The sequence below is a fragment of the Neofelis nebulosa genome, chromosome 6 (genome assembly GCF_028018385.1).
Source record: "Neofelis nebulosa isolate mNeoNeb1 chromosome 6, mNeoNeb1.pri, whole genome shotgun sequence".
Classification (NCBI taxonomy): Eukaryota; Metazoa; Chordata; class Mammalia; order Carnivora; family Felidae; genus Neofelis; species Neofelis nebulosa.
The window spans coordinates 112,898,091-112,922,054 of NC_080787.1; the positions used below are offsets into that span (position 1 = coordinate 112,898,091).

Genomic DNA, 23,964 nt, shown 5'->3' on the forward strand with positions numbered 1-23,964 from the left:
ATACATCTACCTCTGTAAAACTCAGTCACCAAAAGTCAATTCAACATATGACCAATGACAAATTAATCAAAAGCAAATGCACTCAAAACCTCACTAAATCAACACAGTTAAAACTGAAACACTGTGAACAGACATGTACAACAAAATCAACACTTGTACTTCTAAAAGGAAAACGACTAAAGATTTCCCTTAAATAGGTCTATTTTTATGGAATTACGCACTGCCCCAGGCATGAGTACATCAACTGTCACAGTCCCAATTTAAAATATCCAAGCGTTGGGGCGCCTGGGTGGCTCAGTCGGTTAAGCGTCCGACTTCGGCTCAGGTCACGATCTCGCGGTCCGTGGGTTCGAGCCCCGCGTCAGGCTCTGGGTTGATGGCTCAGAGCCTGGAGCCTGTTTCCGATTCTGTGTCTCCCTCTCTCTCTGCCCCTCCCCCGTTCATGCTCTGTCTCTCTCTGTCTCAAAATTAAATAAACGTTAAAAAAAAAAAAAAATTTTAAAATATCCAAGCGATTTTCAAACAACATCATTACTTAAATTAGCATTCAGAGAACCAACTTTCAGGAAATTTCCTGTGTCCAGTCACAAAATATGTAGAGTTTCTAAATGTGCTTTGTGTTTTCCTAAGCCTAAGCCTTTAAACATGCTATTCTGCTGCCCTGACATATTTTCCTGCCACAACCTTAACCACACCCCTTCTCTTTTCCAGGATAACACCTACTCATTAAGAACAAAAATTTCCACATAATCCTAGTAAAAAGCTAATTGTTCCACAAATAATAAACATCATAACCGAATTTAAATTTATTTAGCAAATTGATGATAAATCTATATAACCCATGATAACAGGTATCTGGAATAACAAATTTAAAACCTTGTAAATCAATACATGTCAACACATCTGAAAAATATATTTCTGAAATCCAACCCATCAGTGTTAGCCCCTTGCTGCTGCAAAATGAGCTAACAACAAGAGACACACTCCAGGAAATACGTTTGTAGAAGCCAGTCAGTCAGCAACAATCTCACCTGAGCTGCCATCCTTCCACTGCTGGCATGAACTACTCTCACCTCTGAAAGTCTACCAATTTCTGAGTTCTAAGCTTTCCCCAAAACCTTGGAAGATTAAAAATCTGCTTTGCCTAACTTAAGCAATAAATTTGGCTTTATGTGTTATTTCAGATATTCAACAGCAGTCTTAATCCTTGACAATTCTAGTGCTTCCATGCAGATTACTTTGAAGGCTCACACTTGGTGGCATTCTACGGGATCCCCAGATAAAGAATGTTCACTGGGCCCCCCGAGTCCCAAACTCTGATAGTCCTTCAGATCTATGACTATGTGAGTTGGCCTCAACAATCTGAGCTCAGACTTGCTTCATTGAGTATTCATTGTTAAATTATTTGTTATCTTAAGATTTATGACGTAAGTCTTTATAGAAAGTAGCTTTTGTTTTGCAGGGGCACCATTTGGTAAATATTTATGCTATTAACCAGCTTATTCTTCTGTGTTTGCTTTACTTTTGTTATTTGCACAGTCTTAACTCCTGTTTTATTTTGGTTTATCTTGCATCTACTGAATATACAAAAGACTGTTCCATAGAGAACAGAAGGAGGGATAGTCTAAGAAGTCTCTAATCCAGTGAATCAAATCCAAGCCAGCCCTGAGATTCCTGGCTACGAGCAACAAATTCATGCAAAAGCAACTAGTCAAATTGCCTTGGGAATCCTACAAAAATTTCAAAAGGATACTCCAACTTGTCAATTCATGTAACTGGTCATATATAGTTCTCACTACTTCTGCTTTATCAGAACCTGAGACATCATTCATAAACTTTTGGGCAAAAGTGTGTTTCATGTTTGTCTAAATTTAAGCTTCAACCTCCTTCTGATAGAACTCCTACTTCCTGGATGAACTTATTCTTACAATCCTAGCTCTTACACAGACCCTGGTAAACAGGAACAACCAAAAATGACTTACAACAATACCAGTATGAGTAATTTCTGACATGACAAAATAAATACTTCAGAGCAGCTCTAAAATAGGAGACAAAAGAGCAAAACCTAGTCAGTTTCCTCAGCTGATAACTCAAAATATAATCTCCAAGATTGTCTTTCAAAAAGGCTATTTAGTTCGCTTCCATTCAAACCTTCAGAAATCCATCCTCCCAGCACCCATCCCTACCCAGCTTTATCTTCACCACCCACTTCTGTTCCTTCCCCTTTCCCCTTGCTTCTTAAATATTGCACCTTTTATTATTTAGAAAAAGGTAACAAAACAAAAAAAGGCACATGCTCAGGAGAGAAAACAACCACATTATATAATATCCCCTTTAAACTGAAGCAGAAAGCAAATTTATAGTAGGAAAATTTAAACAATAGTCTTAAGAGTCAAATTGAGGGTATAAAGAATGATTTTCCTAAACTCCAGGAAAACAAAAATTAGCTGTAAAATTCAGGATTTTATTTGATACTTATTCTCCTGTACTATCAAACACATACCAGCCTTAAGTGCTAAACCATAAGATGGAGGGAGGTTAAAAAACAGGGTACATGAAAAACCCAGGGAGAATTTAAATAACCTGTCAATATTTTTTAAATGACTTTGAGAGAGCAAGAAAAAAAGGAAATACACTATATAAAGCCATTTCAAAAGCTATGCACTTCAGGGTAGACTGGACAAAGAATGAAGATATTAAAAATAAAAGATTAAATATTTGTGCTGATAGACCAAATGTTTTTCAACCAGTTCGTGACTTTACAATGCTATGGAAATAAAGTTCTCAATTTCCTCAGCTCTTAAAAATCAACAGCACATACATAAATTGTGTTGTCTAACACTACCTACTTAAAATTTCATAAACGTCATAAATATAGAATAGAATAGAATTACATCAAGTGGCCTCTAACCATGTATTAGTTCCAAATTACAATTAAGGTTAAAAATACCCAGCTTCTCGGGTTCCTGAAATTCATTCCAAGTTTTCAGTAGCCACATATATCTAGTGGCCACTCTACTGGACAATGCAGATATTCCACTGTTGTAAAAAATGTTATCAGAGTGCACAGAGGAGAAGCTAAAGGAAATGCTTTAGCAGGACATCGTGCTAAGCAGGCTGCTGTGACTCAAGTCCTCACGCAAGGAACTCTTACAAAGCAAAAGGAAAATGCATGGAGTGGTCTTAAAGTTTCCACTGTAGATGTCCAAAATCTGATCCTCGATTCTGAAAAGTGGAGATAGATCTTGTATCCATTTTCCCCAAGGTTTCCTTTCAAAAGTTGGGCCATGTTTGCTTTAAAACTTACACACACACACTCACACACACACTCACACACTCACACACACACAGTCTTTACATATTTTGTAGGTTCAGGAAATTTTTTTTTTTGTTTTTTGTTTTTTTAATGTTTATTTATTTTTGAGACAGAGAGCGACAGAGTATGAATGGGGAAGGGTCAGAGAGAGAGGGAGACACAGAATCTGAAACAGGCTCCAGGCTCTGAGCTGTCAGCACAGAGCCCGACACGGGGCTCGAACTCACGGACCGTGAGATCATGACCTGAGCCGAAGTCGGACACTTAACCGACTGAGCCACCCAGGTGCCCCTTCAGGAAAGTTTTTAAGAGAATATGAGGTTTAAGTCGGAATCTCATGAAAGTTTGACCAATTGTGTACAAGAAATACTTGATTCAGTTGATAAAACGTAAGTTGTTTATAATAAAGTAACTATTTTCAGACTAAAAATTGATTATGGTATAATTAACTCTTAAAACTCTGTTCCTTATTTGAAAAGTTAATCTATAAGAAACATTTGCAATATTTCCACCCAAGCCCCTATGACAGCAACAATGAGTTATAGGGAGAGGGGAATCATTGGGTTTTCCCCCTTTCTCTATTTTAACAAGATCAGTTTGTGTTCATATGGCAACAAATTTTCATTTAAAATGGGAATGGGAGGGAAAGGAGATGTGGAAGGATTTTATTTCAAGTCATTAAACATTTTTAAACACGTATTACCTCTACAAATAAACTCCTGTTCTATTCAACATCCCTCTCTCCCTTCTGAAACTCAATTCTCTTGATTCTCAAACACAAAACAAGTTTTCTTTTTTCATTTTATGCTCTACTGCATTCACCCAGAAATTCACAACTCTAGGACCATTTCCCTTCTCCTGACTTTTAAACTCAAGATTCTAACTACATAAATCATATTTATCATTTCAAAGTCCTATTAGAACTTTTAAAGTATTTTAATAAATTTCACATTTCATGTTTGTTATTAGACTTGATTTATTTTCAAAGTCTTTACACATTATTCCACTGATAGCAATAAATGTGGAACATTTTGCTAATATATTTTATAGTTTTAGTTTTTATTTGATGTAACTTGAATTAATTTTTGTAAATGCAAAAGCACGTATCATTCTGAGTTTTTAATACAACTTTCAGTCCAGAGCATGGGTATATTTTATAGAACTAACTCCCCTACAAATACCTGACCTGAATTAAGTCACAATACTTAAAAATAGGGCTTGTTTCAACTTGCTTGTTAGCATCCCAATTTACGACGTAATTATGTATTTCCTAAATGTTATCCTATTACTCAATTCTATACTTTTATCCTTTTATATGTCACAAAATGGTAGTTTAAAAAAAAAATCACATAAAAGAGGAATTGTTTCAGGGTGCCAGGGTGGCTCATTCGGCTAAGCATCCAACTCTTGATTTCAGCTCAGGTCATGATCTCATGGTTCATGGGTTCAAGCCCCGTGTCACGCTATGCACGGACAGCATGGAGACTGCTTGGGATTCTCTCTCCCTCTGTCTCTGGCCCTCCCCAGCTCACACACACATGCATGCTCTCTCTCGTAATAAACAAACATTTATAAAAAGGGGGGGGATTATTTCATCATCCAAGATAAATTATCAATCAACTTTGCACATTCAACTTGTTACATCATGTATCTTTTTGTGATATTATTTCTCAACATAAGGACAGAAACAGACTTACCAAAGATTTATATTTCTTTTCAAGAAGTCTTAGTACTGCAGTTCTGCTATAATATGCATGCTAAAATTAGGAGAAAATGATATTTAATATTCAAGCTATACCACTCAAAGTCTATTTTTCCCGAATCATTTCCAATAACATGAATTACCAATAACAGTTTGAAATTATTGTAATCAGTACAAAATAGGTTTTTCTATGTACAAAGGATTATGAGCATAGCAATTACCAGAATGCAAATGGTATGAAAAGAACCATAGATCATTTATTGACAGACAAGTAGAAAAATATTCTATCCCTCAACTGCAACCAGTGTCCATGTTGTTACTTTAAAACCATTATCAACACACATATCAGAAGGAAAGGAAAGACACAAAAGCCGGGGTGAGGAAGATCACAACCGTCACAATGAAGGATACTGTACTATCTACATATGCAGAAATTTGCCAAGCTTGAAATGCTCTGAAGCAATAGTATCTTAATCACTTTCTGCCAATCATGTATTTTAAATAATTCAAAGTGCCAAAAAAATAATTATCTCCTTAGAACTAAATATAGTGGGATTAAAACATACTTTTTATGCTTTCCACAAAGGGGAGAATATAAATTTTATTAAATTATATTAAATATAATATAAATTATATTTTTTAAAATTTATTGTCAAGTTAGCTAACATACAGTGAATACAGTGTGCTATCGGTTTTGGGGTTAGATTCCTGTGATTCATCCCTTACGTACAACACCCAGTGCTCACCCCAACAAGTGTCCTCATCAATGCCCATCACCCATTTCCTCCCTCCCCCACCCCCGCAATCAACCCTCAGTTTGTTCTCCACATTCAAGAGTCTCTTATGATTCGCCTCCCTCTCTGTTTGAAATTATTTTTTCCCCTTCCCTTCCCCCACTGTCTTCTGTTAAGTTTCTCAAGTTCTCAAGTTTCACATATGAGTGAAAACATATCTTTCTCTGACTGAATTATTTCCCTTAGCTTAATACTATCCAGTTCCATCCACGTTGTTGCAAATGACAGGATTTCATTTTTTCTCATTGCCAAGTAGTATCCCATCATATATATAAACCAAATCTTCTCTATCCACTCATTAGTTGATGGACATTTGGGCTCTTTCCATAATTTGGCTATTGTTGAAAGCACTGCTATAAACATTGGGGTACATGTGCCCCTATGAATCAGCACTCCTACTTTTGACTATGTTCTGAAAAGAAATCCTCATAGTGCATCCCTTAGACCAGAGTCACTACACTACATTCCCAGGCCAAGTTCAGCTACCACCTGATTTGGTACATAAAGTTTTATTGGAATAGTTACATCCATTCATTTATATATTGTCTAAGGATGCTTTGGGGTTACAACAGAATTGAATAGGTGCAGGGACAGTATAGTTATCCCTGTGTTGTAGAAATTCAATATGTGCTTTTACATATTTTGTATACTTTCTATAATAAAGGTATAATTTGAGGGGCGCCTGGGTGGCGCAGTCGGTTAAGCGTCCGACTTCAGCCAGGTCACGATCTCGCAGTCTGTGAGTTCGAGCCCCGCGTCAGGCTCTGGGCTGATGGCTCGGAGCCTGGAGCCTGTTTCTGATTCTGTGTCTCCCTCTCTCTCTGCCCCTCCCCCGTTCATGCTCTGTCTCTCTCTGTCCCAAAAATAAATAAAAAACGTTGAAAAAATAAAATAAAATAAAGGTATAATTTGATAACTAAAAATTAAGAATAAAGTGTCAGATGTAAGGCATAAAGGGTTCAAGTTAATTAAATTGAGCAAACACTTATCAAAGACATACTTTATAAGCCAGGTAAGGGCTAAGCTCTGGACAGAACTGTTTGGGTTAATTGCATTATACAGTTTACATAACAAAAGGCAAAACAAAAATAAAAATTAGCCATCAACTAAGTAATGTGCAAATTGTATGGAGCAGTAAATAAACATGTTGCTCCTCATCATGGCAAGTCACGGCCCCATCCCTTTCCCTTCACCACAGCAACAAATACATAATGCCTGGCAGACAAACTTAGAGGGACAAAGATGTGAGAATAATAAGCCAACACTGCTGCAGCTACTGCCAGACAGACAACTCATTCCACAGCAGATGAGGGAGGTAACAGTATAAGGATCTTTAAAATTAATTTCAGTTCCAGAATAGTGATGAGCTCCACTGGAAATCACCAGCATTCAGGCATTAAACATTCTCCAAATTGCAGGTTCAGGAGGAAGCAAATGAAAGGAGGTATGTCTGAAAATATCCTAAGTCAGAGAACAATGAACACTGAACTCATGTTCTACCACATCTGCTTAAAAAATCTGAAATTTTTAGACTAAAAAAAGAACAGATTTTAGATAGGTCATTCAGGTTAAAAGAGTCAAATGAATTATCATTTAAAATCCTATTTTGGCTCTGTCACTTACTAGGTAAACAATCTTAAATTACTTCTCCATACTTCAGTTGCCACATCTGTAAAATGGGGTAGTAATACCATATATCTCACAAATTGTTATAAGAGTTAAGTGAGTTAACATGTAAAAGTGATTAGAACTCTTATAAATAGTAAAAACTGGAATGTTAGTTATTCTTTGACACAATACAGCAATGCACTAAAAAGTAGACATATTCCATTTTTCCTTACCATCCACTTTTTGAACCACACAGCTTTGGTATCAACCAATGCAAAAAAGTAGATTGGATCCAAAATCTTTTGTGAGACAAGATGGCCTTGATCATGTTTAACGGATAATAAGGACAAAGTATTCTCCACAATCTCTTCCATATACCTTAAAGTTTGGGAATAAAACAGTTTTAGAAAAAAAAAACAAATGCTATTACACACACACACACACACACACAGGGTGATATATTTTCTATTCATGGAATAATAAAGTGAAAATTTTTAGAAAAAAACTTTTTCTTATGTTTTAGCAAATGGGATTCACAGCCAATTTTTTTCCTGTTTTTTAAAAAACTTTTGTTTCTACTTCAACACTGGCTCTCCAAACTTAACTTTCCTTTTTAGACTCAACAGTTGGCTCTTACAACCTTATTAAAACTTTTAGAACTGAAAGGAAAAAATTTAAAGAACACTTAAGGAACTTGTCCAAAGTAGCAAAGACTAATAATAAAAGAATTGGAGGGGCGCCTGGGTGGCGCAGTCGGTTAAGCGTCCGACTTCAGCCAGGTCACGATCTCGCGGTCCGTGAGTTTGAGCCCCGCGTCAGGCTCTGGGCTGATGGCTCGGAGCCTGGAGCCTGTTTCCGATTCTGTGTCTCCCTCTCTCTGCACCTCCCCTGTTCATGCTCTGTCTCTCTCTGTCCCAAAAATAAATAAAAAACGTTGAAAAAAAAAATTTTAAAAAAAAAAATAAAAGAATTGGAAACAAGGCTATATCATCCTCATTCAGATTTTTTGTAATAAATAAATGGTGTAAAATGGTATTTGCAAAGAGCCATTCATATAGCTAAGCACAAAATATGAAAAGCTAAACTTTATTAATCCCTCCCCAATTACATAAGTCAATTAAGACTGTCTCTATTCTTTCTCCTTGTAATGCACAAGGGACAGTAACACTCCTATATTTCATATTGACATAAATTAGGGGACTTACTTTTCTGGGTGACGAATCCAGAAAGATGGAGCCTCTTTCTGATATTCATTTAGAAGACGAACCTGAAAAGCAGTATGTAACAATTCTCAAAAAATTAGAATTCTTAAATATAGAACTATTTAAACAAAAATAAAAGCATATAGCAAGTGAATACCTTTTTAAGTAAGCAGATCACATTAGGATTACTTATATCTATACCAGTTGACAGAGTAGGAATATGATTTTCTCTAGAAAGAAAGTATAACTTCAAATATTTAGCTGAAAAGAAAAATTAAAAATATATTAATCATCATGCATTTGCAGTGTTTTCTGAAAAGTTATTTCCTATCCACTTTCTTAAGCACAAATAAAGGAAAATGCCTTTTAAAAAATCGAATAAACATACCTAAGCTTGTATAAATTTCCTTGGTCATATGTAATGGTGAAAGAGTAAATGTCTGTGCATAGAATTTTAAAATCCGGTCCTATGAAAATGAAAAGATTTGTATCAGGGATTCTTATAATAGAATGGAGATGAAAAAAACACTTTTCACACAGTGAAAAACTTAGAAAATAAATAGAAACCTTTCAGAAATCTGAGTAGGGAATGTACCTTTAAGTAAAAGCACAATCTTATGTTGGTCAGTAAAAAGTAAAATACATGGATGGAGAAAGAGTGAGGTTTGATAGAGTAAGGTACAATGTTCAGACAACAGCAGGAGTACTAAATGGTTAAAGACAACAACAACAACAACAATCACAACAACAACCATTCTCCTTTCCAAATCCAACATTTTTTGGTTTGTTTTTTTTTTTTTTAATTGCTTACATGGGTAGTTTCAGTAATGAGACATTTAGGACTCTGATATTTTGCCTATCTCCAAGAAAAGTATTATTTAACACATTTTCAAAATATACATTAGAACTTAAAGTAGAAATTATCACAAGGTAAATGAATTAAATGATAATAGATGTAGCTAGAAAAGTACTTGGCCCTAGTAGGTACTTTAAAATAATAGCTATCATTTTAATTATGCCAACTTTAATACTGTGATGAAATTAATCCTAATAGTGAAATTCAATGTCCCATTACATAAAAACATAAAATTTCCTCAAGTGTTCTAGTCTGGGGGTGGGAGGGATGGGGGGGAATGACCTTGCCTATATCAAATGTTAGGATAATTTACTTTTTTAAAAAAAAGGTTACCCAAATGACTAAAGTCTCTAATAACCCAAAGGAATTCCTACTGAACACAGGATATTAAATACTTTGGAAAGTTTATTTTTATAATTGCAGCAACTGATAAGTATCTGTCACACTTTTAAAACACTATAGGCTTCACTAAATTACATGGAAGAGTCCTTTAGAGTAGGAAATGAAGAAACAGAATCAAAGAATCCAATCAAGAGTTTGGATCAAGCATAAATTCAAAATGAAAAGAATGCCATGCCTTACTTTCTACTCCAAAATGACTGGTTCTATTACCATCTCCCCTCTATAACAACTTCTTCCAATTTTAAGTATCGACAACACTCTTGTGAATAATCTGTAATAGCTAAACAAAACCACTTATATTGACCCATTAGGATATTCATGGTTTATAAAAATTATTATGTAATTTTTTTAAATAATTAAAGGAAATTTGCCTGACCACTATTCTTTGTTAAGAAAAAATACACAGAAATTAACAATTTCATTTCCTTTTAGAAAACCTTGAAATGTTAAAAGTGACCCTGAAAAGTCTTTTTCCCTTCCGAAGTTCTTGGATCATTGAGTTTTTACAGAAGTCTGCGTCATCTAGTGTCAGTAAAGCTGAACTACATCTGGGTATTAGGTAATTGGAACACATTTTCCCCCCTTATAAAAATCAACAAACCACTTCTGTTTTCAAACCACTCCTGTTTACCAGTATAATTATATCTTCATTGATGGAAGAGTATGATTTTCAACAGATAAATGTATTGAGTTTTTTTTTCTTTTTTTTTTAATAACTGCTTACTGTCCCAATCCTCTAGTAGAATGTAAGTTCTATGAAGGCGGAGACTAATGTCTTGGTCAGTGTGTTTCCAGCATCTAGATTAGAATGCTGCACATTGTTGGTAATCAATACGTATCTGTTGAACAGCTAGTACATTTTAACCCTTAGGCTAATATCTTTAATTTTGTACAAAACACCATAATAATTTTAAAGCAAAATTTTTCTTCACTGATACATCAATTAAGAAAAAGACCCTCTAAACCTACTTTGCATTTAAATGTGATATGGGATATAGCCGAATTTTTTAAGATTTTATTATTTTTTTAAGTAATCTCTACACCCAGTGTGGGCCTCGAACTTACCACCCCAAGATCAAGAGTTGCATGCTGTACTGACTTAGCCAGCCAAGTGCCCTTAGCAGAATTTTTTAAGTCACATTATCGATATTACCAATAGAACTATACTTTTTAATATGATCTTACTCATGTAATAGCATTTCTGAGAAGTTATAGGAGAATCATTTTTTACATTCAACCATTTCTCTGACTTCATAATTTTATAATTTTTGGAATTTTCTATATTTGCTTTATGATTCATCTCAATTGTCTTCTAAACTTGGCTTTAGTTTTCTTTTCTTTTTAAGCAATTAAGCAATCTCTAAATAAACACTTAAATCCATAAGAAAAATGCTTATGATTCAGTTAGGATAAATTCTGATCATTTTAAATGCAAATTTTCATATGTCATCAATTCTTTCAAAAATGCTTTAAATAATCTTTTAAAATATTTTTCTTAACTCAAAAACAAGACACAAATTGGATATCCCTTTATAAGATAAAACAAAATGCACAAGGTACCTATATTATTATTTGGCAGTGAAATGTGACAGTGATCATTCTAATCATAAAAGAGTTAAGTCAATGCTTTAAAGAAAATCTTCACAACTCAAAAGCTGGAAATGAAATTCTATGAGTATTAGAGCTACTATTAAAATAATAATTCCATTTGCTTACAGAATGGTGGGAAAACAAATTTTTAAAAGATTATTTCTATAGAGAGCACCCAGATAGGTGGCTGAGTCAGTTAAGCGCCTGACTTTGGCTCAGGTCATGAACTCTGTGATTTGTGAGTTCAGGCCCACATGGAACTGCCAATGCAGAGGCTGCTTGGGATTCTCTCCCTCCCTCTCTCTCGCTGCACCTCTCCCACTTGCACACACTCGCACTCTTTCTCTCTCAATATAAATAAACTTTTAAAATGTATATGTTTCTATAAGCATTTCCTTACACTAAACACAGGATCAGGATCTGAAAGAGACATTGTCAGTTTTTCACAGAGAGTGGTCCAATTTTCACAATTCAGTACATCAGATGGTGGAGCTGAACATAACATTTGCAAGGCTTCATATCTCACCTATAATTTAAAAGACTTTTATTAATACCCAGCCACTGGAACACTACCAATACTCCAAATATTAAAAATCGAAAAGCAGTCTTATCTAGATAATTGTTTTAAAGAGCCAACTACTGAAAAATCAAAGGTTCTTTTACAAAACAATTTTGAGAACTGATTTTTTTAAACTAAGTGTTAAACAGAAAAAAAATAGGTTGTTAATTTTACATAAAGCAAAAATTAAAACATAACTGTGTGAGATTCTAGGTCCTATATCTAAGTGAATGAAGAATGGTGGCCGAATCTGAATCATCAGGGCAAGGTTTTCCAATGGCCTTGTTCCACAGACTTCCCTTACTAAAGTAGACACCCATAGGTGGTCCTATAATTTGGGGGCCTTAATTTAAAAATAGCCTAATATGCCCCTAGTGAAGCATCCCCATTCCAGAATATAGGAACAATTCTCACAAAACAATTTGGACTAGTTTTTGATTCTATACCACATTTTCCGACCTTCAAACCACTGAGATAGAAAGCAATGTAATGCAAAACTGAATTTCTGTATTGTCACAAAAAGCTTACTTCTTAATCATTCTTCTCAAAAATTAATCAGAGTTCCTTCAAAACAGTATGACCCAAAGGACAACAGTGGAAAATAGCCCTTCTCCAATCAGAAATGGAACATGGCTTCTGCCCCACCACTCTCCAATTAGTGAATAATAACTCACTGATTCCAACCCATTCCTCAAAATCTGGTTCTTTCCCCTGCTGAAATAAGTGAAATCTAGTGGTTTAAAAAAGGGGAAGAGGGAGGGGCAGGAGGGAGCAGTAGGGGCCAAGCTTAGGAAATCAGACCCTTTAAATCAGGGTATCAAGTTTTACGTGAAAAAGAATATACACACACTTAAAAGTGTCTATATATTCATATGAAAGAACTCCTAAATACAACTGTATTTGTAATAGGGATTGGGGGACTTAGGAATGATTTCAGAAACTTTAATTTTTCCTTTTCAGTTAATTTTTAGGACAAAATCCCATTAAGAATTTACTACTAGGGGCACCTGGGTGACTCATTCGGTTGAGCATCCGACTTCGGCTCAGGTCATGATCTCATGGTCTGTGAGTTCGAGCCCTGCGTCGGGCTCCATGCTGACAGCTCGGAGCCTGGAGCCTGCTTTGGATTCTGTGTCTCCCTCTCACTCTGCCCCTCCCCTGCTCATGTTCTGTCTCTCTCTCTGTCAAAAATACACAAACATTTAAAAAAAAATTTTTTAAAGAACTTACTACTAGCAGAAGCATAATAAATGTTTCTGAACAAGTATAAATTTCCAAGTAATCCACTTAAACTGAAGACAATAAGATGTTATAGAAAAGTCGAGACTCATTTCTAGTATCTTTTGAAACATTTACTAGGAATCTAGAAAATAAACCAGAAGGTGAAATGCTAAAAATTATTATGTGATTAAAAAAAAACATCAGTGGGAGTAAATCCTAACTATTCATTTAGTTTAATATGAAAAGTTGACTATTTTCTATTTCATACTGACTTAACAAAAAAATACTTGATAAATAGTAATTTATATAGTCTTAAAATATAAACAGGCACAATTCAATAGAACTGCTTCTTTAAAATCCCTTTTCCGGGGCACCTGGGTGGCTCAGTTGGTTGAGTGTCCGACTTCGGCTCAGGTCATGATCTCACGGTCTGTGGGTTTGAGCCCCATGTAGGGCTCTGTGCTGACAGCTCAGAGCCTAGAGCTTGCTTCCAATTCTGTCTCTCCCTCTCCCTGCCCCTCCCCCACTTTCAGTCTCCCTCTCTCTCTCAAAAACTAAACATTAAAATCCTTTTTCTGGGGCGCCTGGGTGGCGCAGTCGGTTAAGCGTCCGACTTCAGCCAGGTCACGATCTTGCGGTCTGTGAGTTCGAGCCCCGCGTCGGGCTCTGGGCTGATGGCTCGGAGCCTGTTTCTGATTCTGTGTCTCCCTCTCTCTCTGACCCTCCCCCGCTCATGCTCTGTCTCTCTCTGTCCCAAAAATAAATAAAAAACGTTGAAAAAAAAAATTTAAAAAAAAAAAATAAAATCCTTTTTCTAATCAATGAACATGTGTGAAAGTTGCTCACATTTTCTAGAAGTAGAAGGAACATTAAATGAAGATAGTTTTTCCTCAAAGAAATCACTAAAATATTACACACAAAGCAACAGTGAAAGAACAATTTGGGGGACAACCACTTATAACTTTATCCCTTTAAAACTGAAACTAGATGTAAAAATTTCCTCCTACAAACCATGAAAATTCTCTGAGAGCCTCCCTTACTCTGTGACCTCTTATTTCAAGACTGGAAAGTCTAGCAGGGTTATCAGTCTAGGAGCATCATGATAATAAACGCTTATCCTCAAGAGAAACAGTCTAGCTGAGACTGAATATATTATATATATTATATATCTGACTAAACTTGATAGCTACCCTTTAAACTTACCTCTTTAGGTTGCCCAGGCTCCAACTGGTCTAAAATCAATTGTAATTTTCCTTGACAAAATTTGTAACTCTGTAACACAATTGACAAAACATTCATTTAGTAGACTTTTAGAAGTACTGCTATAAATTATTTTTTAATATAACTCCAAGCACAAAATGCATTCTGAGCAAGAAAAGGGGGTGATCTATTCTGACTTGGCAGAAAACTTGGAATTTGTTTCCCAAGGCATTTAAATGGGAACTGAATGTCTCAGGAGAACAGTGTACTACACATATCTGAAAATTATTATTTGCTGAGCAACTTCAATGTGTAGAACATAAGATTCAAAAGATGTAAAGCCAAGATGTTTTGTGCCCAGAAATGTGAAATGAATGAAACAGTAAGATAAAACAAGAAGGCACTGCTAGTACCCTAGGCATAGCTACAATGCTGCTTGAATATTTTGGTTCCTTTGCTTTCCTGTACTTTCCTTAAGCCTTTCTCCAGGTCTCCTTTTTGGTGAAAAATTCCTGAGGTAAAAGTCTCCATCTAGAAAAAAGTTTATAATAGACCATAAGCTATGTTGGAAAAGGAAAGGGTCTTTTTCTTGATGAAGGCAGTTTAAATATGACTAATACCTAAAATAATCATCTAAAAATAAAACTGCCATTAAAATTATAGCTGTCATTTATTATCTTTTATGTAACAAGCCCTATATGATATAAATTCACAATGACTGAAACAGGAGAAATATGAAAACCAAGGTTGAATAACTTTTCCAAGTCACAAAGTTATCAGAACTCAGATTCCCATCCACATTTTTGCTATCTATACTCTTTCTCTTCCTGTTAGGTACATCATGATGACTCAAATTTTTATCAGTTACTTCATCTCCAAAGTTATATATAATTATCCTTTCAACATCTCCACTTGAATGTCTAATAAGCATCTCAAACTTAACATGTCCAAGACAGAATATTTTATTCCAAACCTGCTCCTTCCTGAAACTTCTCCATCCTCCTAAATGATGCTACCACCCATCCAGATTTTGTACTTAGATCAAAACTAGGAGTCGGGGCACCTGGGTGGCTCAGTGGGTTGAGCATTCGACTCTTGATTTCAGCTCAGGTCATGATCCCAGAGCCATGGGATCATGCCCCACATAGGGCTCTACACTTAGTGTGGAGCCTGCTTAAGATTCTCTCTCTTTCCCTCTGTCTCCCTCTGCCCCTCTCCTCAACTCATGCTCAGGCTCTTTCTATACAATTAAAAAAAAAAATGTATGTTAAAAATAGGAATCAATCTTGGCTCTTCACTTTTTCACTTCCTATATCCAATATTATTAAGTTCCAAAAGATAATCCCCAAGTTTCACAAACCTTAACACCAACTACCCCACACAACTTCCCTGCTAAAACCTTAAACCAAAGCACCATCGACTCTAGCCTAGACCACTTCAGTTCATCCTAACCAGTCTCCTTGCTTTGACTCATCCCATCCTACGCCACACCACCATCCTTTCTCTAGCAACAGTCAGATGGAGCTTTTCAAAGTTATAAATCAAATCCATTAATCTCCCTTATTTCAACCTCACAAAAAGACCTCTCACATTATTCAGAATATAGGGAATTTACTTACATGATCTGGGCCCCTGATTCTTTAATACACGGTTATACAATTCTTCCCTCTGCCAGTCAGGCTTCAGTCTCACTGGCCTTTTTTCTCCATTTCTGGAAGATGCCATCCATGCTCACTTTAGCCTAAGAACCTTTACCATTGCCATTCCTCCTGCTGGGCAACACTCTTCCTCCAGAATTCTTCATGTCTGCCCTATTATGGCTTAGAATTTGGTCTTTTTTCACTATAGCATCCCCAATACCTGAATCAGTGCCTCATAGGCCCTCAATATACATTAGTTTAATACATAAATGACTCCAAAGTGAGTCTTCCCACAATGCTACATGGTCCCTAACAATACAGGGTACATAACCACTTTATTAAAAAAAAAACACACAAAAACCGTAACAGACCAATACTTCATTTCTTAAAGAGTCTCAGGTTTTGCTGAGTTTTCTTCCTTTCTAAAAGTATATAGTTCAGCTGTGAAGAACTCTGATACATGCTTTTTAAAAGCACTATATATTAAATAGATCTTTAATTTTGAATTTTTGTATTACAATTAAAATACTAAAATTTATGAATAATAATTACCAATGATAAACGTAAGTATATGAATGTAGCAGTCTCACCAAATGAAAAAAAGATAACATAGAATATCTAAAATAGTATTTATATAAGCGTAAGTGCTAATATGCATTTGTGATACATAATGCATATATGTACTTTCAACAGTATATATACACATGTGTATAAGTGTCTAAAATATATGTAAAGTATATGTGTATATATATACTCATTCTACTCTATTGCTAGAAAAGCTTCCCCCCCACTTCACCTAGCCCTTTTGCCTCTCTTATAAACTTTATTTCTTCTGATCTGTCTACTTCCATCATGACTTTTACCAGATCATTACCTATGTCTAAAATGTCTTGCTGTCCAACTTACTAAAAAGAACTACAATTTCAAGGACATGAATCTTAATTGGATAGATGAAGTTTAAACCCCAGCTCAAACTAGTTATATGACTCTGGAGTCTTAAACCCCATCCTCAGTTTTCACATCTACCTCCCAGCATCACTGTAAGAATTAAATGGGAAAATTGTAAAGTCTTTTGCTTTATTGTTATAAAATTTCTAACCGAAGTAAATTTCCTGTTTCTCAAGAAATTTTTTTTGAAAAATTTTTAATGTTTATTTATTTTTGAGGGACAGAGCACAAGCAGGGAAGGGGCAGAGAGAGAGGGAGACACAGAATCCAAAGCAGGCCCCAGGCTCTGAGCTGTCCACACAGAAGCTGATGCAGGGCTCGAACCCACAAACTGTGAGATCGTGACCGAAGTCAGATGCTAAACCACTGAGTCCCCCAGGTGCCCCTCTCAGGAAATTTTCTATGAAAAAATATAAAATAACTGACTCTACCTACCAACTACCTACTCAAGATCAAAAAATCTAAAGATATATTTCATTGATTTCCATAGATTCCCATTCTAATCTAGTCCCTTTTTCAATATAGAGGCATGCTCTACAACAACCCTGATAAATGGGGAGCCAGACATTTTTTGAACATTCTCAACTACAGTGAGTTCATATTTGGGGAAGCAATCAATATTATGTCAAAGTAGCAGTCAAAAAGGGTAATTACATAGACCTTAACAAAATTCATTTACTTAAATGCTCTCCATGACAAAGCCTTTGTTTCCAATCTTCTGTGCAATACTCCAAACAAGCAACCCTTAGTCTCTGAAAATGGTTTTGCCTTTTATTTAACAAAATGATTAAGGCTAATCAACATGATGATCCCTCAAATTACCTCCTCTTTCCCCCAATATTATTCTGTGGTGAGTTAGCCAAATTAAAAGATCTTTTCTTAGCCCTCATGATAGACTTCCCTCTTGCAGCTAATTACCATCACTTCCATCTTGAAATTCATCCCCCTCCTTAAATTCCCTCTAGCCTTCATTACAGCTAGTTACCATCACTTCCACCTTGAAATTCACCCCACCCCCACCCCCGCAAGTTCCTACCCAGTGCATTGTGGTTTGGCGCCTTCTTGTCTGTCCCACCTTTTGGTTTCTCCTGGCCCTCTGAAACTGTTTTTCCTAGGGTCTCGCCTATTTTAGGTGGCTTCCATAGGAATTAAACAGAGATGACTCATACTGTGTTATCCCCAACTTTTCTTGAGTCCTGCATTTTCAACACTTGTTACACCATTGAGATACCTTACTGGTACTTGAAATTCAAAATCTTTAAAAATAAATGAAAGTGAACTTCCATATTCTTCTCCACACCTAAACCTCCTTTCTAATCCCAGGCATGGTTTATGACACCCCATGGTCTTGTAGCCACTTTGGCTTGAAATCATAGCGAGACTTTTGACTCTATACCCACTCTGCACTACCCTCCTGCCCAAAACACTTGAATAACCAAGTTTAATGATCCTATGTCTGTAATTCTCACATCAGTCACTATTTATTCCTACAAAGCCTCCATAGTTCAGGCCTTCTTCAGCTTTCTTACCCACTCATGCCCTTCTGCACATAACTCAAGTAAATCTCCCGAACACATTTTTCTGTTCAGAAACTTAAAATGATTTCCTTTTACTTACAAAACAATCCAGTTTATCCTTTGAATGCATTCATTTATTCCTTAAATATTTATTTGGCATCTACTATGTTTCAGATAACTATTATGTACCAGGCACTTGAATTTTATAGCTAGGAGCAATAATTAAGATCTAATCCTTGCTCCATAATTTGGCCTTAACCTACCCTTTCCATTTACTCCTCACAAACTCTTTGTTTAAACTCTTCACATAAACTACAGGTTCCCCAATACGCCATTCTTTGTTGATTGAGAGCTTTTGTCCATTCCCTTGTCTAAAATACTTTCCTCTATTGCTCTGATATTCTTAGTTACAAGGATTCTTCTTTAGATTTCCTAGGACACATTATTTCTACCTTACAACTCTGTTATTTGTGTACATATCCTCTTCATCTCAAGTAAGCTCCTTGAAGACATAATGTGTATATAATTAATCTTTTCACTTTTGCAGTGCCTATTACAAAATATTACACAAAGTATATGCTCAATACATATTTGTTGGCTTGAAGTCCCTCAATTCTACCATACTTGCCTTTTCTCCCAGGTTATAATACAAATTCAAAAAGCACAGACTTGGGGCACCTGGCTGACTCAAAGGGTGGAGTGTGCAACTCTCCATCTTGGGGTTGTGGGTTCAAGCCCTGCATTGAGTGTAGAGATTGCTTAAAAATAATAAAATCTTGGGCACCTGGGTGGCTTAACTGGTTAAGCATCTGGCTCTTTGACTCAGCACAGGTCATGATCTCGATTCATGAGTTTGAGCCCTAAGTCGGGCTCTGTACTAACAGCTCAAAGCCTGCTTAGGATCATTTCTCTCCCCTCTCTGCCCCTCTCCCACTCATTCTCTCCCCCCTCCCCTTTCTTTCTCAAAATAAATAAATTTAAAAAGAAATAAAACAAAAAAATAAAATCTTTTAAAAAAAAAAAAAGCATAGACTTTAATAGTTATTTGATTGGAGCTGCCTCATCAATCTATTTACTACCCCTTTATCACTTAATTATGAATTCTGTCAATTATCTTAAATATAGTACCTACTGGGGCACCTGGGTGGCTCAGTCAGTTAAGTGTCCAACTTCAGCTCAGGTGATGATCTCGCAGTTTGTGGGTTCAAGTCCCAAGTCCGGCTGTGTGCTGACAGCTCAGAGCCCGGAACCTGCTCCAGATTCTGTGTCTCCCTCTCTCTCTCTCCTTCCCTGCTTGCACTCTCTGTCTCTCTCAAAAATAAACATTTAAAAATTTTTGGAAAAAAAAGAAAAAAAAACATAGTACATACTACTCTTTAAAAATGTTATTTAAGCAATGAAAACTTTTGTTACACTGGACATCAGAATGAGCCTAATATTTGCCTTAAAGGTTACCCTTTTGTTTTTTTAAGGTAGCTGTGTGTTATTGTGCATCAGTGAATGAACATCAATTGCGATAGCAACCAACTAATAACTTTGTTAACTAGAGCAAAGTAGATAGTGTGTCCCATTTAATACCAATTTGTTAAGATTTTTCAGCTGTTGCAGATATTTCTTAGATTGAAAATTCCTGGGGTGAGTAGTATCGGCCCACTTGATTTGTAGAGCAACATATCTGTTGGCAGTATCAATATGGGTAGACACCTTCCAAAAGGAAGTTTCTTCCCCAACATATTTACATATGTTAAAGCATAAACTACACAAATCATTTCTAGCACAGTCTAAGGAGAAAGAGCAAGAAATAAGATCGATAATCTAAGATTTGGTCCTCTGTATAATCATATAGATCCTAATTAAAGGTATTTATATGCTAAAATAAGATTGGGATAGATTTCTTTCAATTGAAATTTACTAAAGATTGCAAAAATTAATCATTCTGTAATTTTTTTGCTAACAGTTATAATTAATTACAACATATACTAAAGAATATTCACATTATTCAATGACTACACTTAAATAAAATCAAACTACCCTCAAAATTAATGTACCCTAGAAGTCTCCAAATGTTTGGCTTGTAAACTGTATAAACCATTAAAATACAAGCAAAGACAGACATCATTACTGTGGTCTGAACAATATAACTATTGGAAATAAGAAATATATAACTATCAAACCTAATGATATTTCAGGCTTTAATATGTCTAAATGCACAATTTCTCTATTTTTAATTTTAAAAATCACCCAATGATGATAAATAGGACAACAGCAAACATTTAGTTCTTATGCCAGGTTGTGCTGAAAATCCTTTACATACATTAAGTCTACAAAGCAAACCTATAAGGTAGGTTCTATTACTATCTCCCCCGTAACAGATAAGAAAACCGAGGCACCGAGAGAAGAAACCAAGGTCCACAATTCATCAATGGCAGAGCAAAACTTTATTTCAGACTGGTTTGTCTCCAAGATTCAGAATGACTTAGTTTCCTATAGAATAGCTTTTTCAAATTTTAGTGCTTCTAAAACTTTTTAAATTATGCGCCTGCCTTTCATTATGCCTTAAATATGGAACAAAGTTACTAATTCAAAACAAAAGCAATGCTTTAAAAACATTTTCAAATGAAAAAATGTTCCTTAATTTCCTGTGTTTTATGGTTTAACAAAAACAGCTTTCACTTTAAAAGTGCTGCCATTGAGAGGTAATAACAAAAATCTATTAATATTTTAAAGTATAAAGAAACTTTAGATATTCATCAAGAAGATACTTAGCACTGTTAATCAAAGAAATTAGTTTTTCTGGTGTCAGACTGTCTCAAGAGATAACTATTAGGCAAGCAAGGAAGTTCACACCTGCACCTGCCCAAACCTCCCCAGCAATCCACCTGCCTCCAACCTCAAATGAAGCAGCTGCATTATCAATGCTACCATCTTCCTGTTCTCTAGTTTCAGCTACCTTTCCCTTTCATTTCTGCTTTTAAGACTTTAGGCTCCTATCTTTTTCTGCTTATAAAACAAGAATAATCAAAATCTTATGAATTGAGGGTAACTAGAGATGGAAGAACTTGTGAAGTGCAGTTTGGGCTGTGTATCTCCTCCTGTTCTCTGGCTGATGTTGCTGAAAAAGAGGAGTCTTACAAGACTCCGTAGCATGAAATCCTCAAAAGCAGAATTCCTCACCAAAAAGAGCACTGTAAAAGCTTTGAAGACTTTAGGAGAGGCCAGAAAATGGGTTGAACTCAAAATACTCTAAGATTTGAGAAGTCCGGATAAAACATACATTAGGGTCCTTGAAAGCAAATACTCTCAAAGACAGAAGAGAAACCATCCACCCAATAAAGGGAAAAAGCTACACAAAAAATCTTACTGGAAAAATTCAAAGCCTAGCACAAGATGGAGTTCAGACTGTTCCCAGGAGGTGGTTCAAGCACAAAGTTGAAGGAATAGTATCTCCTTTTCTATGAATTAAAAAACAGGAAAGACCAGCCCTGGCCTTTGTGTGAGAGGTGAAGACAAGTGAACTAGCAGGGATAGAGGCCCTAATACAGTAGTTTCCTATTGCCGCTTTAAAAATTACCATAATCTTAGGGACTCAAAAGAACAATGCATTTATTATCTTACAGTTCTGGAAGTCACAAATCTAAAACACATCAGCAGGGTTGTGTTGCTTCTGGAGGCTCTGGGGCAGAATTCATTTCCTTACCTTTTCCAGCCTCTAAAGATTGCCTGCAGTTTTCCTTAGCTCATAGGCTTCCTTCTATCCTCAAAGCCAACAACCGCCTCACTCCAGCCTCTATTTCAACCCACACAGTACCTTCCCTGACTCTGACCCTCCTGAGGCTCTCCTATACAGATGGCTGTGATTGATTATATTTGACTCTCCTTGATGAGGATAGTCTTCCCAGCTGAAGATCCTTAATTTAATCACATTAACAAAGACCCTTGGGCCATGTAAGCTAATATATTCACAGGTTTGGGGGATTCAGACATGGATATCTTCAAGGGGTCCTTTAAACTGCCTACCATAGATACCAAGGATGGGTTTCAAACATAGCCTGTCTTGAAAGCAAATAAACAGTAAATGCCTTAAATAGGTTCACATTATGCAAGGTCAACAGGTTAATGCTATCCTAAACTCACCTCCTCCACACAGTGTACACCTTGGGGTTCCTTTGGAACATAATTAAATAGTTTGCACACTATAAAACAGCAAAATGCCTGTGCTGTACCACACTGAATATGGTTAAGAAAGAAGAAAACAAAACAACTGCAATAGAAAAGGACATGACTTTTAAAAGCTTAATGTATATTAGAGGTAATCCTCTTCCTTCTCAGCTGTAGAAAATGACCCAGAAAAGCTCAGTTAGAAACCATACAGGACCACAGCTGAGACACTGTCTATTTTAGTATGTCTCTGAATGGCATCCACTTCAGCACATCCTTTAAGACATGAAAGCTAACATATATAGAGCAGCAGCAACAGTTCTAAGGACTTGATACACATTAACTCTGTTAACAGTCTCAACAACCATATGAGGTTAAGTGGTATTATCGTTCCCATTTTACAAATGAGAAACACTATGGCACAGGGAAGTTAAGACATTTGTCCAGGGTCACACAGCTAGTAAGTGCTGGAACCAAGATTTGAACTCAAGAAGTCTCCAGGTAGTATAAGCATGGAACAAAGACTTTAGAGGGTGAGAAACCAGGCTTAAATTCACAGTTCACTCCTAACTAGCAATATGAGTTTGGGCAAATTACTTACCTATAACCTTGCCTTTTTTTCCTGTAAAGTTGACTAGTAACACCTATAGTAAAGACAAAGTCAAGTACAGGGACCAATATATGGCAGAAATCTCAATAACAGACAGCTAGTATTATTATTTCTATCTTTCCAACATTACCTTGCTTCTTTCAAGGTTTTCATTACCTTACTTTTTTCAAGGTTTAATCACAATACCAAATCTTTTCAGTGCTCTGTTCAAAATTATAATAAAAACCAATCTCTCTATTTTTTAATATTCTCAAACATACATTAATAGTGTCCAAGGCCAACCATGTCCAAAGATTTTCAATAATAGGTCAGAAATCCATATATAACCAGGCTGCAATTTTAAAAACAATAACAATGAAATAAAGCCTACTCTGTTCGCAAACTAGAAATTTTCTACTAGTATCAAAACAGCATGGGAATGCAAGCTGGTGCAGCCACTCTGCAAAACAGTACAGAGGTTCCTCAAAAAACTAAAAATAGAACTACTCTACGACCCAGCAATTGCACTACTAGGCATCTATCTGAGTGATACAGGTGTGCTGTTTCAAAGGGACACATGCACCCCCATGTTTATAGCAGCACTATCAACAATAGCCAAAGTATGGAAAGAGCCCAAATGTCCATCGATGGGTGAATGGATA

The 23,964-nt window shown here is 36.0% G+C and overlaps 1 protein-coding gene across 4 annotated transcripts in view; it reads right to left on the minus strand.

Moving 5' to 3' along the window:
• TBC1D32 (TBC1 domain family member 32) overlaps window positions 1–23,964 on the minus strand; it is a 202,075-nt gene that overhangs the window by 155,379 nt on the left and 22,732 nt on the right. For 3 of the 4 annotated variants that reach the window (XM_058735122.1, XM_058735118.1, XM_058735119.1), the window contains exons 5-11: window positions 14,454–14,522; window positions 11,871–11,996; window positions 9,011–9,089; window positions 8,780–8,883; window positions 8,626–8,687; window positions 7,654–7,798; window positions 5,014–5,073 (exon numbers count right to left, since the gene is read on the minus strand). In XM_058735122.1, the coding sequence (XP_058591105.1) occupies window positions 5,014–5,073; window positions 7,654–7,798; window positions 8,626–8,687; window positions 8,780–8,883; window positions 9,011–9,089; window positions 11,871–11,996; window positions 14,454–14,522 (645 nt within the window). The remainder of the gene's footprint in view (window positions 1–5,013; window positions 5,074–7,653; window positions 7,799–8,625; window positions 8,688–8,779; window positions 8,884–9,010; window positions 9,090–11,870; window positions 11,997–14,453; window positions 14,523–23,964) is intronic. The other variant, XM_058735121.1, reaches the window with a different exon arrangement.